Source organism: Callithrix jacchus, chromosome 9 (assembly GCF_049354715.1).
Source record: "Callithrix jacchus isolate 240 chromosome 9, calJac240_pri, whole genome shotgun sequence".
Classification (NCBI taxonomy): domain Eukaryota; kingdom Metazoa; phylum Chordata; class Mammalia; order Primates; family Cebidae; genus Callithrix; species Callithrix jacchus.
The window spans coordinates 51,468,667-51,485,770 of record NC_133510.1 but is presented as its reverse complement, the minus strand read 5'-3'; the positions used below and the strand labels follow the sequence as shown (position 1 = coordinate 51,485,770).

General features: G+C 44.4%; 1 protein-coding gene across 3 annotated transcripts; it reads left to right on the top strand.

Annotated features, from left to right (window-relative positions):
* The first annotated feature begins 2,221 nt into the window (after nt 1-2,221).
* Nucleotides 2,222-16,165, top strand: DYRK2 (dual specificity tyrosine phosphorylation regulated kinase 2). Of its 3 annotated transcripts, XM_035256156.3 has the most exons (3): nt 2,222-2,680; nt 3,265-3,413; nt 10,647-16,165. In XM_035256156.3, the coding sequence occupies exons 1-3, from the start codon at nt 2,632-2,634 to the stop codon at nt 12,252-12,254; spliced, it is 1,806 nt and encodes a 601-aa protein (XP_035112047.1). In that variant the 5' UTR covers nt 2,222-2,631; the 3' UTR covers nt 12,255-16,165. The 3 variants fall into 3 exon arrangements, with proteins under 3 accessions (XP_035112047.1, XP_078194167.1, XP_035112049.1); XM_078338041.1 differs by lacking the exon at nt 3,265-3,413; XM_035256158.3 differs by lacking the exons at nt 2,222-2,680; nt 3,265-3,413 and adding an exon at nt 4,117-4,271.
* The last annotated feature ends 939 nt before the right edge of the window (nt 16,166-17,104 follow it).

Below are 17,104 nucleotides of genomic sequence, written 5' to 3'. Positions count from 1 at the left end.
TATATTTGCCATGATATAAAACAATATGCTACAAAAAGTTCCCTAATGTCTATCTTTTCCTTTCTTAAAGTTAATGATTGTGTTCCTTTGTCAAAAAAAAAAAAAAAAAAAAAAAAAAAAAAGAGTCAGTGCTCTTTTTCCTCATGTTAAAGGAGTAAATTATACTCTGGTTTCTCTTCAAATCATATAAATCTTTCGCCTTAAATGAGTAAATTAATATTGCTAATTTGGAAATCGTAAACGATGGCTTCCAGTAACTAACGTTTATTTTATTTATGAGAAAACAGTGGCATATTTAGCTTCTTCTGAAGTATTGTACAAATAACTTAAGCAAAAGGTATGTCAGATTATATTAAAATTGATATTTTTTTGCTTCACATTTTTTGAGTATCAGCTGTATGGAGTACTCATTTTAAAAAGGAAAATGGTATGAAAACGATTGTTTTGAAAGGAGAAAAAAGAGGTGTGAGCTTTCTTGAAAGTGTAAGGAAAATGATGTGGTGGAAAGTGAAATCAGACAGGGAGTCAGAAAACCGGTTCCAGTGTCAGCTCTGCTACTTAGTAGCCCTTTCCTTTTAGTGGATTCTAAATACTAACTTATTTAGAATCCGCCTGTGGATTTAAATGTGATAGTCGCTAGTGACAAGCACAGGGGGATACTTCTCGCTAGGGTCAGTTCAGGCCGTGATTCCTCTAAAGGCATATTTTTGGATTACTTATTTTACTGTGGTTCTACTTTATTAGAAGGTCCCTAAAGAGTTTTTTGTTTGTTGGAGGGACATAATACTAGGCAGATTTCTTTTTGTCACAGGTGCCCTCTGCCAGTGTCCCCAACTTGGAGGTCTCTTTAGGAGTCCCAGAGACTCTGAGAGGGTCACATTGTACCTTGAAACACAGTTTTTGACGTTTGTATAAAGCTGCGGGTGCGCTCTGTGGAAGGTTGCTATGACAATTTGCAAACAGTAGAGGCGATGAAATTCCGCAGGAGGTGGCTCCCTTCCGACTGGAGTCTGCACTAGTTCGGGCCTGCACAGTAGGTCCAGCCAGAGACAGTCGGGCGGGGCAGATCATAATGGTCCTGTGACCCCAGGATAACTCAGAAACCAGGCACCTCTCGAGAAGGAAGTGCATGGCATAACTCTGCCCAGTCATCCGGGATTTGTCGGGCTTTCCCAGCTCCCTCCCCTCACTGTTGAAGTGGCAAAACCTGTGTGACCTTTGTACAGAGGCGCACCGTGTGCCACGCAGGACGAGGCGCGGTTGCAAGAAGGGAAAGCAGCTTTTTTTGGTCTCCAAGGAAAAGACAGGTTGCAGATGGCAAATTAAAAAGGCAGGGGAATTTTCCACCGGTCTTGGAAGGAAAGGAGGAAAGAGATGCATGTGAGGGGATGAGAAGAATTCGAGGTGTCGCTCCCTCAAAGCTGAAAGCTGAAAGGAAAATGTGTCTCTCCCAGTGGCGGCGCAGGGGAAAGGCTCGGAGTTGTAAGGAAATGGGAGGTGTCTCTGATGTTTATTTTTGCCTAGCAACCCACAGCCAACTGCTTCCCCAGCTGCCGTCCACACGCGCCTCTGCCTCCTCATGTCCTAGCGACTGGCAAGCGGTCACTTGGTGTCAGTAAACCCGGGAGAGTGTGTGTGGTGGAGGTGGGAGGGCAGACCCTCTTTCGCCCCTGCTCAGGGTCACCGAGCTCAGCGGCGGCCCCTCCCGGGGCTTGATTCTCCGGGGTGACCCCGGCACAACTAAGTTATCTGCGATGAATTGGGGAGAGGGGAGTGGTTAAGCGGCTGGACTCAGAATGGGGGGACGGGGACGCAGTATTGTCTGAGCAGCCATTCGGTTCGAAGAGCTGAAAATGCATTCCTGTTCAGGGGCGCGCGTGGCAGGGGAGGGGTCACTGCGGCGCTTTGGGCCGAAGGGCAGCAGCGGTAGGTTGCGCTGTAGGGCAGAGGAGGGGCGCCGCGGGGGCCAGGGAGGGGAAAAGGTCGCCGGAGGGGAGTCGAGGGGAGCGGTGCAGATGGTCCGAGGAGGCGAGCGGAGGCCGCGGAGTTTTCCGCGGAGTAGAGGGGCGACCGAGCGAGATCCGGGGGCGGGGAGGGGCCGGGCGGGGCCAGGCGGGAGGCCGGGTGGGGGTGGGGTGTGCGTGGCCGGGGCCCCCGGAGCCGGGGGCGGGGCCTGCGGCGGCGGCGAGGGCGGCGGGGGCGGGGCCGCGCGCCCGCGCCTGTGTGTGAGTGCGCGGGGGCGCGCGCGCGCGGGCCGGTGAGAGGCTCCCCAGCGAGTCGGTCTTCGGTCCTTGCGGCGCTTCCAGCTCCCCGCGCTCCTATGTGAGGGAGACGGGGAGGCCCGCGGCGCGCAGGGGAGGGCGAGGCATGTGCACGGCCCGGAGGGTGCTGCGGCCGCCCGAGGAAGAGGAGGACGGCGGCGAGGAGGAGAGCGGGGGGCTCGCGGCGGCGGGCCCGGGCCGAGGGGATGCAGCGGACTGTGTGTGTCTGGCTGTAGCAGACGCGAGGCGGCGACGAGGCGCCGGGGACCCGCGTGAGGGGCGGCCGGGAGACGGCGGTGGCCGCCAGAAGTAGCAGCAGGACCGGCGGCAGCGACGGCAGCCCTGAGATGCATTTTCCTCTCCAGCGGCCATGTTAACCAGGAAACCTTCGGCCGCCGCTCCCGCCGCCTACCCGACTGGTAAGGAGGCCGTGCCCCCACGCCGCTCCCCGGACTCCCGCCGGCCCCGGGCAGCCCCTGTGGCGCTGGCGGCCGCAGCCTGCAGGACCTCTAACAAAGTCGGCCGCACGGCGCGGGGGAGCCCCCGGGCGGACGTCGCGCGCAGCCCCCAAGGCCCCTCCGAGGGGAACCCAACGCCGGACCTGGCTTCTGCCCGCCGGGAGCCCAGGCGGGGACTGTCCAAGCCTGACGCCCCGCCCTGCGCTGCCCGGGGCTTGGCGTGGCCGTGGCGCCCTGCTCAGCTGTCCAAGCCACCTCCCGGCCGCTGGCCGCCTGGAAGGAGGGCCAGCAAGCCCCAGCGCGGCCCGGCTCCCCCACCGGGTCGCGAACTCGCGCGCCAGGGCCTGACCTAACTTTGCAGCTGCCGGCGCCCCGCCCGTGGGTGTGCACTGGGGAGCCGTGACCCGAACGCCCGTTTTTACTGCCCCGGTCTCTTCCTTCGTCTTTCCCTGGAAGAGCGGTGTGGCTGCCCAGTGGGGTGGGAGGGTCCGGGTGACTGTCTCCCCCCTGACCCTCTTTTGTCTCCTCCCGCACGTGGCTTCCAGGCCGAGGAGGGGACAGCGCCGTTCGCCAGCTTCAGGCTTCCCCGGGGCTCGGTGCGGGGGCCACCCGGAGCGGAGTGGGGACCGGCCCGCCCTCCCCCATCGCCCTGCCGCCTCTCCGGGCCAGCAACGCTGCCGCCGCAGCCCACACGGTGAGACCCAGCCCGCGGGCGGCCTGGGCGGTGGGGGCGGGAGGGGCCCCAGGCAGACGCACCCGGACTTGGAGGGTTCTGAGGCCGGGAAAAGAGGGGTCGAGATCCGAGCAGCCCCACGCCCCGGGCCGGTGGCCTCTTCTCGACGCCGCCGTGGTGAACTTGGGCGAGCCCAAAGCTGCAGCCACAAAGGAAGATTCGTGGCGTGGGCCCCTCACTTCCCCTCCGGAGCCCGCCCACCCCTGAGCTCCTCTTCCTAGGAACTTCCTCCTTGCTGCTTTCCTTCTGTCTTTCCTCATTTTTCGTCCTTGCTTCTCAGTGCTCCCTTCCCTGACCCGGTAAACATCCCTGTCCTTCCCCCACATCCCCATGGGTAGTGGGTATTTATAGAAACAGATACGTGTTAGGGGACAGCCAGACCGGCTTGCCCGGAAAATCGATCCCCCAAAGAGCCTCCCAGGCCTGGCTCCAACCAGCAGGGAGCATCGCCAATTGTCCCCCGCGTGTGTAAGCATGTTTTATGAGTGCTACAGGTTTGAGCACAGCAGAAATTGTAATTAACGTTAACAAAAATAAGAGCCGCGGCAGCAGTCAAAACAAGACACCCCTGTAGGATTCTGCAGTTGGACATTATTCAAAATGAAAGGGCAAGCATTGCTTTGGAGATGGGAAGGAAAAGGCACCTAACAGGTGCTGTGCTCTCAGAGGGCCCAGAGGGAGGGAAGAGGCCGGCGTGGGACTAGTTTCTGGTGGCTGCGGAGACTGGCCAGCTGGATTCAGCATGTACCTTTTCTCAGCTCCCAGGGATCACCCTTGGATGGTGATGGCCAGACTGGAGGAGGTCTGCGCTTGGAGGAGGTGCTGGTTTGGAGGTCTTTTTTTTCCAATGGGATCTTCCAGAGGAACAGCCTAAGATGGGTCTATGTGAGGAATGCTTGCTAGCTAGCGATTGGTTTTATATGCCAAGTGAAAGTTGAGTTCTTGAAGAAAAGGCCATCCCCGGCCTACAGGGGAGTAGCTCTGGGGAATCATATGTTATGGGAAAACTTGTTTGTCAGAGGAGAACTGTGAGGGGATGTCTAGACTCTAGTTGCACCTGTTAGACCTGGACAGATGTGTGCAAGTTTCATAGGAAAATGTTTTGTTACTGTTACTATTTTACCTCTTCCCTCTCTGTCTATCTTAACACATCTGGTCTCAGGGGCTGGGAATTCATTGCACAGAAGTTAGCTAATCCGTGTTGGACGTGGATGATAGTAGGATGGATGGTTCTGTGTATTACTGTTAAGTGTTCTTGTCACAGTGATATTTTAGTTAAGGGACTGCTGTTGATTTTAGGGGTTTGGAATTTGTTTTTGTTTGGGATCATCTGACAGTTTGGAAAATGGAATATCCAGTTTTTTTCTATGTGTTGATGTAATCACATGACATGGTGTGAGCTGGGAAAAAAGTATTTGGTTTACATGTGGATTCCAATTTTGTAAGGATGGGCTTTGCTTGATCAGAGCCTCTTTGCAATTGAAAAACATGTAATGAAATTAGACAAAACGACAAGTCTCCACTGGAGGGAGAGCCTGTGGTGTACCAGAAAAGGAAGGATGTGAATGTGCTTCTCAGTACACCTCATAATGGAGGCCTGTATTTTGCCGTGGCATTTGCCAGAGTTACTTGTTTTTAACGTGTGTGTAAACTTCAGTATGCTGTTAATTATTAGATGCTTGACTTTGAAAGCGTGAATTTGGGTTTCAATGGTTGTTTAGTTTTGATTTTATTTCTGTAACATCGCAGATTTCATAGTACAGGAAAGGTTAAAAGAACCACAGAGTTTATTTGATTCTACGTTTTCCATTTATATAGATGAAGAAACAGACTCAGACAAGGTAACTGGTTTCATCAAGATTCCTCAGCCAGTTCATATCAAGGCCAGAGTGAAAGCCTACACCCGTCTGCATCTAGTATTAATATACTGACGGACACTACTAATTCTAGAAAATTGTACTAGCTTCATTATAAATGCAAGAACCTTTGTAGATCCATATTTCTACATGTCTGTCAGATTTTTATAAATTGTTGGTTTTTAATTCCAGGGCAGTTACACGTAGGAAGAACTTGTAGAATAAATGGGGTTTGGGGAGGGCATTAAGGAGATAAAAATGATCTTGTCTGAGGAGGTTGCCCATACTTTCTCTTGCAGGCGGTATAGTAGGCAGGAAAATATATGATTATAAAGAATATAAACTTTGGAATTTATCTAGTCCATTGCCGCTTTGTTTTATATCTCCATGCATAAGTTGTTTTACACTTTAGTTATGTAGTGTATTTCTGTTTGTGTGAGAGAAAAAAGTGTGTCCAATTACTATCTTAATTCCTATTATTTTTTTACTAATGTTAAATGGGAGGCATTAATAGATGTATTTTTAAATTCAAAAATATTAACTTTTGTAACCGTTTTACTGTGTGAAATGCTCTCTAGTTATGAGTTTTACCTTTATAAGATAATTTGATTTAAAATACACATTTTAAAAACGGCAATATTTTGAAGAAGAAGAAGTAGACATTTTACTCAGGGCTACACAGACTGTCAGAATGTTTAAGGAGGAGCTAAAATTCCAGTCTTTTTGGACTCGCTTCTATTCCCTTAATACTGTACAGCATTTCTAAGATGACTTCAGAGAAATTTTAAAACGCCCAGAACTGTTAGCACAGTGTGATATCTGCTGTTTGCCATTTTATTATTGGAAGAGATGAAAACTACCGAACTGGTTAGACTATTGTTTTACATAATATTGAATACCAGAATACTTCATGATCAAAGAAACAAGGCTCTATTTGAACCCATAAATTGTAGCTAATTTAACAATTGTGTTCATAATGTATTTTCAGATGTGACACACTGTGCTATACATTGGCATATCAGAATAAGCCATGATCTCAGACTTCAAGAGGCTGAGCAGGAGGAAGAGGTTTTTAATATCCTTAGTTTATGATGTAGTCTTGGCATATGCATTCTAGAAATGTTCTGGCATTTTGGGTCCCTCAGCACCCCCACCCTGCTCTCTGCCCCAATTTTTGTAAGTCAGTTAATTGTACTTTCAAGCTTGATTGTGATTTTAGAGTTCTGCAATATTTGAAATTCAAAGTCCTCTTTTGCTAGAGCTTCTCAAATGAATCTCTAACATCTGGAAAGCTTTTAAGATTGAATGTGTTGCTTTTAGGTGTTGGTTGATGTGTCTGCTACCAGTACTTTATACATGGTTTATTTGATGTATCTGCTACAGGTAATTTATACTTGGAGGTCCTTTGCCTCCAAGTCAGTGCTGTTGCACTGCAAGCCTAACATCTCATGACTTAGGTCACCAGGGACGTTTGCCAATTCCCGGGGCATTGACTTCATGTTTCTTTATGAAGGTACACAATGTAGTTCACAGTAACAACTCCAAGAGAGGCAAGAGTTTACAAGGAGGAAATATTGACATGTGTTCCTCCATCCCGCAGATATTTATTGAGGGCTTACTATATGCCTGGGTATATGTTATTGAGGACTTAGAAACATAAGAGAGGACCCAGCCTTGGAATTGCTCATAGCCAGACAGGTGCATCTGATGTTAAAACAATTGCAGTAAAGAGAAATAACTGTTAGATTAATACTCTCTGAGTAGAGAAGAAGCTGTTTAGTAGGTCAGGGAAGGTTTCACAGGGGAGGTGAGAGTTGAACCAGGCATCAAAGGGTGAATCACGTAGATATAAGAAAGGAGATTCCAAGAAACATCTGGAAAGGACAATAATAATGCTTTCATTGACTACTAAGCAGTTTACACAAATTACCTTACTTAATCCTCCTAATAGCCCTAATGGGGTAACTTTGTTACCTTCTTGTTGCAGACAAGGGCACTGAGGTTAACAGAGATGAAGTAAATTGCCCTGGCTCACACATTTAGTAAATGGTGGAGTTGGATCATTTAATGTGTGTCTAACCGAAAATCTACTGTTGTGAAACATGACCTCACTAAAAACAGAGGAATGGAAAAGCGCATGGTGTTTTTGGGTTCTGGGCTCTCTAGTTTTGTTCCCCTTGGAGAGAAGAGTGATAGTAGTTGATAAGAATGGAAGGACTCAGATCATTTAGCCTCTACATTTTAGAGCCCTGTTTTCTTACCGGTAGATTCTTGCATTAGCTGTGGAAATAGCTTATCACCCTGGGCCGTGAGCAAAAACAAGAGTGGTTTCGGGTTGAGACTTTTAAATGGTAACTCTGAAAGTACTATGGAGAGATTTGAGGAATTCTAGACCCAGAAGCAAGGGGGCATGTTATGATGCTGCCTCAGTTGCTCCAGTGAAAAACATCAGGAGAGTGACATGAGGCAGTTTTGATTGAAAGGGCAAGGGATAGTAATGATGAGTCTTCTTGGTGACTTGGGAAGGTGAGGGCTGTGTTGAGAGGCTTTCCAGGCAGAGTGCTGAGGATTCATTCGCAGGTGGATAGCCTGAATGACTACATGGAGGGTCAGCCTTCTGTTTATCAAAAATTCAGAATTACGGGAGTGGGAAACCGGTTTGGTAGAAAAATCATGAGTTAAGTTTGAGTTGCAGGCCGGGCGTGGTGGCTCATGCCTATAATCCCAGCACTTGGGAGATCGAGATGGGCAGATCATGAGGTCAGGAATTTGAGACCAGCCTGGCCATCATGGTGAAACCCCGTCTCTACTAAAAAATACAAAAATTAGCGGGGCATGGTGGTGGGCCCTGTAATCCCAGCTACTCTGGAGGCTGAGGCAGGAGAATCACTTGAACCCTGGAGGCTGAGTTTGCAGCTTGAACCCAGGAGGCCAAGTTTGCAATGGGTCGAGACCATGCCATTGGACTCCAGCCTGGGCGACAGAGCAAGACTCCATCTCAAAAAAATAATAAAAAGTTTTGAGTTGCTTGTGGAGAGTGAGCTGATCGATAGTTGGCTGTGTATGTCTTGCACTCAGGAGTTAGCACATTGGGTCCTGGGCTATCTAGTTTTGTTCCCCTTGCTCTGAGCTCAAGAAACAGATGTGCAAAAATCAGGCGGGCAGTTGCTGAAGGCCTGGCTGTGTTCAGGATTCAATTGCAGGGTGTTATGGGAGTGAGAAGCCAAGAGAATTGAGGCTTGAACTCTGGCGAGCTCTTGAACCCAGCTAAGGTTAGGTGAACTAGTAGTTTAGTAGTTGATACTGCAAAGGAGACCAAGATAAGGCAGTTGGAGATACAGAAGAAGGTTGTTTCTTGGCAGTCTCTTTAGTTTTAATTATTAAAACATTTGTGATCATGTATTGAATTATTTATGCAAAACACAAAAATTGCTTGAAGTGAATTTCTGAGACTCAGTTTTGCTTTGCTGTCTTTTTAGAAATCCCTAAAGCCCCAAGGTTAATTTTGTCCTAATGAAGAAGCTGTATGCTTTTTATAGCATATATACAGGTAATGTGGATATTTCTTCTGAAATACCACCATCCCATTCTGAAGAGAATGGTTGTATAGGAGAGAGGTGTTTTGATTCAGGTCCCTTTATTCCTTAGTGTTTGAAAGACCACCGTGGACAGGAGAGCATGCAGATAGCGAGGCTGTGGAAGAAAAGCACTGGACAAGCCTATACGTCTTTTATATATGCCCAAGAGTTGCCTGATTCATTTTTATGGACTGCCCTGCCTTTAGCATAGAACAAGGATAAAATAACCTGTCTAGCTACTCGTAATGAATATAAGGTCACCTAGCATGGAGTATCATTATAAATTTAATAAAAAAGCTCAATTATAAGTGAGAAATGATATCCCTGAGCCTATGAAGTCACAGACAGGCCCAAGTACTATCTTCTGTTTTGTTTTGGTTAGAAGTGAGCAGAGAAGAAGCTCACACTCCATACATAGTCATTGTGCATATCATGTGTTTGATAAAGAAAATGTGAATGCCTTGGTGTGCTAGTAAGAAGGAGTTGGAATTTCATTTTATAATCCAGGTGTTCCCGAATCATTTTTTGAATTACTATGTTACATATACAGAGCTCTCCTGCTCTTTCAGTAGTATGTAAAACCCCAAAGGTAGAATTTAAAAGGGGATAATAGAAAAAATACTGTGGCAGTGGACTTCAGTTAGTTAATTGTAAGGTCCTGGAGGGCAGGGACTCTGTCACTTTGGCAGCCAGGCTTCTGTTAATAGTAGTTGAATGAATGAGGTGGATTGTGATGACAAATTGATGTAAGATTTCATATAAAAATCACCTTCCAGGCTGCTTTAACACTTGGAGTTGTCCTGGCTGCCGGTCCTCTCCTACCCCTTACCCCACAGCAGTGATAATGCTTGAAGGAAATCACAAGAATTCTTTAGGGCTGGGGCCCCTTGGTTCACACCATTGGTAGAGTTTAGACAGGAATGGCATGGGTACTTGAAACAGAAGTTGCTTCTTTGGACCAACTTCTTGGAAGTTGGAAAGCTGAGTAAGTATCCAAGCAGCTCGTAGAAATACACATCTTCAGAGAGCTGAGCCACTGACCGGAGGAAGGCCAAACAGTGTGGTCGTTGCTTGGCTTGTTGGGCTGAATGCCTCAAATGGTTATTACACTTAGTAAAGCGTGGAAACTTAAAAAATAGGTTAGGGGTTTATAAGGTGCTATTGTGCACATCTACGTGAGAGTCTTTCGAGCCTAAAAACAGGGTTTTTGTTTGTTTTTGTCACTGGATCATGTGTGCACTTAGGTTTCATCAGATTTTCAAGGAAAGGGGAAATACTGGTGATAAAGTGTTTTCAGGATAGGTATTAGGGAAATAATAGTGAAAAAGATGGTCCCTGTCCTCTTGTTAACAAACTACTAGATGAAATGTGAAAGATGCTGTGATCTGTGGGTGAAGGAGCCAACTACAGTCTTATGTGTTCATGTTTTTTTGTATTCTTTTTCATTTTTATATCAAGTGTGGATTGAGTGGAACACCTATGATGTGTCAGGCCCTATACTAGGTGCTAGTTATAGAATGATAAAAAAGTTATGGTCTCTGCCTCCATGGGGACCCTGAATCTGTACATCAAACCCACTTGTCTGTTAGGCATGCATTTATAAGGTTCATTTTTCAGGATCACAAGTTTTGTGACCTTACTCAAACCAAATTGGATTTTGTAAAGGTGGGGTATGGGGGATATTGTTTGGGTGTGACTTACACCCAATTTGAACAGACATACCACTTCTTTTCTATTTATATCTCCTGTCTGAATTCCAGATTGGCAGCAGTAAGCACACAATGAATGATCACCTGCATGTCGGCAGCCACGCTCACGGACAGATCCAGGTTCAACAGCTGTTTGAGGATAACAGTAACAAGCGGACAGTGCTCACTACACAACCAAATGGGCTTACAACAGTGGGCAAAACGGGCTTGCCAGTGGTGCCAGAGCGGCAGCTGGACAGCATTCATAGACGGCAGGGGAGCTCCACTTCTCTGAAGTCTATGGAAGGAATGGGGAAGGTGAAAGCCACCCCCATGACACCTGAACAAGCAATGAAGCAATACATGCAAAAACTCACCGCCTTCGAACATCATGAGATTTTCAGCTACCCTGAAATATATTTCTTGGGTCCAAATGCTAAGAAGCGCCAGGGCATGACAGGTGGGCCCAATAATGGTGGCTATGATGATGACCAGGGATCATATGTGCAGGTGCCCCACGATCATGTGGCTTACAGGTACGAGGTCCTCAAGGTCATTGGGAAGGGGAGCTTTGGGCAGGTGGTCAAGGCCTACGATCACAAAGTCCACCAGCACGTAGCCCTAAAGATGGTGCGGAATGAGAAGCGCTTCCATCGGCAGGCGGCAGAGGAGATCCGAATTCTGGAACACCTGAGGAAGCAGGACAAGGATAACACAATGAATGTCATCCATATGCTGGAGAATTTCACCTTCCGCAACCATATTTGCATGACGTTTGAGCTGCTGAGCATGAACCTCTATGAGCTCATCAAGAAAAATAAATTCCAGGGCTTCAGCCTACCTTTGGTTCGCAAGTTTGCCCACTCGATTCTGCAGTGCTTGGATGCTTTGCACAAAAACAGAATAATTCACTGTGACCTTAAGCCTGAGAACATTTTGTTAAAGCAGCAGGGTAGAAGTGGTATTAAAGTGATTGATTTTGGCTCTAGTTGTTACGAGCATCAACGTGTCTACACATACATCCAGTCGCGTTTTTACCGGGCTCCAGAAGTGATCCTTGGGGCCAGATATGGCATGCCCATTGATATGTGGAGCCTGGGCTGCATTTTAGCAGAGCTCCTGACGGGTTACCCCCTCTTGCCTGGGGAAGATGAAGGGGACCAGCTGGCCTGTATGATTGAACTGTTGGGCATGCCCTCGCAGAAACTGCTGGATGCATCCAAACGAGCCAAAAATTTTGTGAGCTCCAAGGGTTATCCCCGTTACTGCACTGTCACGACTCTCTCAGATGGCTCTGTGGTCCTCAATGGAGGCCGTTCCCGGAGGGGGAAACTGAGGGGCCCACCGGAGAGCAGAGAGTGGGGGAATGCGCTTAAGGGGTGTGATGATCCCCTTTTCCTTGACTTCTTAAAACAGTGTTTAGAGTGGGATCCTGCAGTTCGCATGACCCCAGGCCAGGCTTTGCGGCACCCCTGGTTGAGGAGGCGGTTGCCAAAGCCTCCCACCGGGGAGAAGACGTCAGTGAAAAGGATAACTGAGAGCACCGGTGCTATCACATCTATATCCAAGTTACCTCCACCTTCCAGCTCAGCTTCCAAACTGAGGACTAATTTGGCGCAGATGACAGATGCCAACGGGAATATTCAGCAGAGGACAGTGTTGCCAAAACTCGTTAGCTGAGCTCATGTCCCCCAATGCTGATAATCTGAAAGATACATTGCTGAGCCTTACTGGGTTGAAAAGGAGTAGCTCAGACCTGTTTTTATTTGCTCAATAACTCATTTGTATCTTTTCAGCACTTAATTTTAATGTAAGCAAGTTGTTCATTTTGTTTTTATAAAATACATGAGGACAATGCTTTAAGTTTTTATACTTTCTGAAACTTTTTGTGTTCTAAAAGTACAATGAGCCTTACTGTATTTAGTGTGGCAGAATAATAACATCAGTGGCAGGCCATTGATTACTTCGTGACTGCCACGCATTTACAGATTGGTGTCAAAGACATTCACTATGTTTTTATGGTTCATGTTATATTCTCCCCAGAGTGACAGCCCCTTAAGGCACTCCTTTTCCCTCCATTCTCCAGGTCCATGCACAGATGTAGCATGTCCTGCTTCTGTTTTTCATAAATTAATCTGGGTGGTGTGGGTAGTGGGAGGAGAACGGTCAGGATGAAAGTGATATTCTAAGAAAAACTGTACCTTAGAGATTTTTCTCTAGTGTGCAAACAAATACAAAATAAGATCCCGAAGGTTTAAACTGCCCAGTTAGCATTCTGACATTCTAAAAGCCGGCAAAGCAGCTTTTAGTGGATAAATGGAAATGGAAACGTGTGTGTTCCTCCAGATTTTCTAGTATGATCGACTAGTTGTTTTGTAAAGAAGCCTCATGTTACAGAGTTGCTTTTGCACCTAAATTTAGAAATGTATTCCATGAACTGTTCCTCCCTTTTCTCTGCTTTTCTCCTCTCTCTTCCTTTTTTAATACCACACATCTGTTGCTTGCATTTAGTTTGTTTTCTTCTTCCAACTGTATATCCCAGACTGTTAATAGAGAAAAGAGACATTTCAGCTGTGATTATGACCATTGTTTCATATTCCAATTAATAAAAGAACAGCAGCCTAGCTACTTAAGGTGGGGATTTCCATAGTTCCAAAGAAGATTTAGAAGATTAGAGTGAGTTCACACTTTTCAGGTGCCACTGTAAGGTTCTCTTAGCCTGGGAAAGTACCAGCTCTTTCTTTAAAAAGAAAGAGGGTTGAAAATCCTCTTGACAAACAGAAGTCACTTTGGCTGTTCACTAAGGCCAATGTTAACAACATGTTTAGAGGAAAAAAAGTTCAACCTCAAGTTAAATGGTTTGACTTATTCTTTGTATCATTAGAAGAACCCCAGAGATAGCATTCCTCTATTTTATTTTACTTTCTTTTGGATTGCACTGATTGTTTTTGTGGGAATGACACTTTATCTGGCAAAGTAACTGAGAGTTTGGTAAAAGAATATTTTCTTCTCTGAATAATTATTTTTCACAGTGAAAATCTCAGTATTTTATCACAAATGTATGAGCAATGATCTATATCAATTTCAAGGCACGTGGAAAAAGATTTTTAGTATGTGCAATTTAATGTAGAAAGATTTCTGCCTGTTTGGACAATAGGTTTTGGGTAGTACAAGTTAGGATAAAAAATCTTATATATGCACAGAGATTATTGTATTACCTGTAAATTGATTTACAAGTACTTAAAAGCATGGTCCCCAGTGAGGCCAAGAAAGTTTCTGGTTAAGTTCTTTAATAATAATCCTATAGTTTCTCTTAAAAAAAAAAGTAGTTTTGAAAAAAACACTTATCTTTAGGCTTTTGTCGGTTGATGGTGGAAAAACATGCTCAGGAAATATTTCAGATATTTGCCAAAAAACCAGTAATAAGGTTAGCTTATTGAAATAGTGATAGATATTTGCTTTACTATTTAAGGTGTCACTGATAAATTAATTTGTACTTCTGTCTGTGTTTAGAAATTATAGCTTCTTTTCCTTTAGTCAAATTCTTTAGCATATTATACACATTTCTGTGTAATCTGTGGAAGTGCAATAATATGTTAGTAAGTTACATTTTAAATAATGCTCATGTGACAGTACTCCCAATCAATGGCTTATAGAATTTAGAGATCTGTGTGTTAGATTTTGGCTTAAAGGCATAAGAAGCATAAGACTTGGTTTGGGGGTTTATAAGACCACCAGCCTCTTAATGATGGTTAGCGTCTTTAGATCATTAAATCAATAAAAACATATACTGCTGTTTTCCTCTTCTAATGCTTCTCTTCCATTTCCAATTATCTTCACATTTAAGTTTAAATATACAAACCTGAGCCTGCCGTTATTAATTTCCCTATAAAATGACGATACATGTGAAAATTTATAAATGGACTAATACTGCTTGTCTTTCCCTTACCACACAAAACTGGTTGATAAGATGCCAGCAGTGAATTTGTGACTGTCTTTATTCTTAAATGGAAACCAGAAACTTTTACACCAAACTATAATGTGCAGCACTGTGGAGCTTTCTTTTTTATTTTCCAAATACAGTGAAATTTTTTTGTTCACAAGAGCTGCCACATTTTAGCTTTTAGTGATAGCTGGTGTCATGTCAAAAAAAAATTACTGCATCTTTGTGATTTTAAAACATAAATTAATGAAGGGCTCTGATAGGCTATTAGGAGTTGGCCTGGAAACAGTTTTTGGTCTCACAGGTTACCATTGTCTAGGGATGTCTGAGCTGTTTTCAGACTGAGGAATAGCACAGTGTTGTCTTGTCTTTGGCAGTCTCATTTGGCTCTGTTTCTTGCACCACCAGAGTGTTCATTACCACTTAAATATATTGCTCTAGCAGTGGAACAACAGAGTGGTGTAAGACACTGTAGATTAACAGTAGAGGAGAAATTGTGCCCTTAGTGTTAACAATGTGCCTTTTGTTCTGAATGCCATACTGTAGGGCATGCATTTTTTGGCCTCTCTTTAACTCTTTGAATACAGTCAGTAAGGATGGAACCCACCTCTGCAAAGATACATCTGTCTTAAATATCTAGTTACAGGCCTTAATAGAAACCATAAGGCATGACTCATCTTCAGGCACTGAAAAAAGATAACCATCAGGTAGTGTTACACAGGGACTTCCTATGTTTAAGGGGTTAAAGATGGTCTTTGTTGTATCTTATCAAACTGATTTTTAAATATTTTTTTTGTTATGGTAAAACTAGACAAAAATCAACTGTATTTGTAAAAATTTACCTCAAACCATTTAATTTTATAGTGTGATTAATCCCAGGGCATTTGGTATGAACCAAAGTGCATTCCTTTTATATGTGCCTGGCTCTAGTAAGGATGGCCAGGGATTTTTACAATTTGGGTGCAAGGCACTTAAGCCACTTTTAAACTTAATGGGTGGTTTGGGGTCGTGTTAAATGACTCCATCAGAATGTTAGAAAACACTTTAGGCATCAGTAGCATTGGGCCATATTGGAATCCTAAAGTGTGAATTATTTTAAGGAGAGCATTCATTTTTGTAATTTTTTTCATCAAGAATATTTCTGGCAAGCAGAATTTTTAACAAAAACTGATCTGGTCTTGGTTTAATATTGCCCAACATAATGCTGTGATAGCATTTAAAAAAAGTGTTTGTGAACTCTTTGTTTCTTAGGGGCTTGTACATCTCTCTGCTATGGACATATATAAAATTACTTGTAATTATACTCAGCTCAACTGCTACAGTTATGTCTAGGCAGTGGCTTGGGTTTTTAATCGAGCAACAACTTAGACACGTGACTGTAATATGCTGCAACTGTGTGTACTGAAAATATGTGAAAATGGTTGAATGTGGACTGTGTATATATGTATGTAAAAATTTCTGTGAGATGCTGCTGTCGCCACTTAACATTAAATATGTTCTAGTGGATTTTAATCCTAGTGGCCAGTTCTATGATACTGTATGTATTGTACAGCTGATGACAGGAGTAAGACTGTTTAGTGGATATTTGTTAAATTTTATTGTTGTGGCCAGAGATAATTTCAGAATAAAATTTTAATGTCCTACCTTACTTTTCTCCCCTTTCTAACTATAATTTAACTTCTGATCTATTTCTGGTATTATTCTTTGTCTATTAGCCTGGAGAGGGTTTAGAATTTAAAATAGATGGCTCTATATCAGTGTCTTGAGAAGTTAAAAATAATTCATTCTACTATTTTGTTCATTGCAATATTTTATTAGTTCAGTGTAAGTATGCAGATTCCAAGTGGAAAGACAAAGGTTTTATAGTACTTAGCTCTTGCTTTTCTTAGGATATTCTCTTCCTTTACCGTTAAGATTTTTATGTTAATTTTTTCTGTATAGCCCTTGCCATGTTCTTTACTATGCTAGAGCTTCATATCTTCTGTTTTAACCTTCAAGATGATAGTTAAAGCTAGGGGAGCAGAGGCTGTCAATTACTCCTCAACAGTCTTCATTCTTTTCCCTGCACAAGTTCTGGTAAATTATCCTAATGTGCTTTAACCAACTCCACCCAATGTTTTCTTATGTGTTTGCATTTTTTGTACTTGGTGGTCTTTGTGGTTCACATTTTTTACGTTTTAGTGTCTCCTGCCTTGGTTGGCTCAGAAATTAAGGCCTAGGAACTGCAACTAGCTCATGATTTGTCAAGTTCAGTTAATACCAAGCTAAGCGTTTACTTCAGATGACAGCAAGCAGATGCTCTAGTAATTTGTCAGACATTGCAGGGATATTGTGTAGTCAAATATTTCCCTCTTGTGGAAAGAACTACCTCACATTTTTATTTATTTTCCTTCTGTTAAGAACAGCCAAGGAATTACTTAGTGTGGCTTCCTGCGTCAATACTGGGATATGCTTAAACAAGGGAACGCTGCAAGAGCTCCCAATTGTCTCATCATAGCCTGCTCAACAGATTTTTGTTACTGTTAATCTTGCTTCTTAAAGTTCATGCCCACTGCAAAAAACCCAGCCAACAAACCCCAAAATCCAA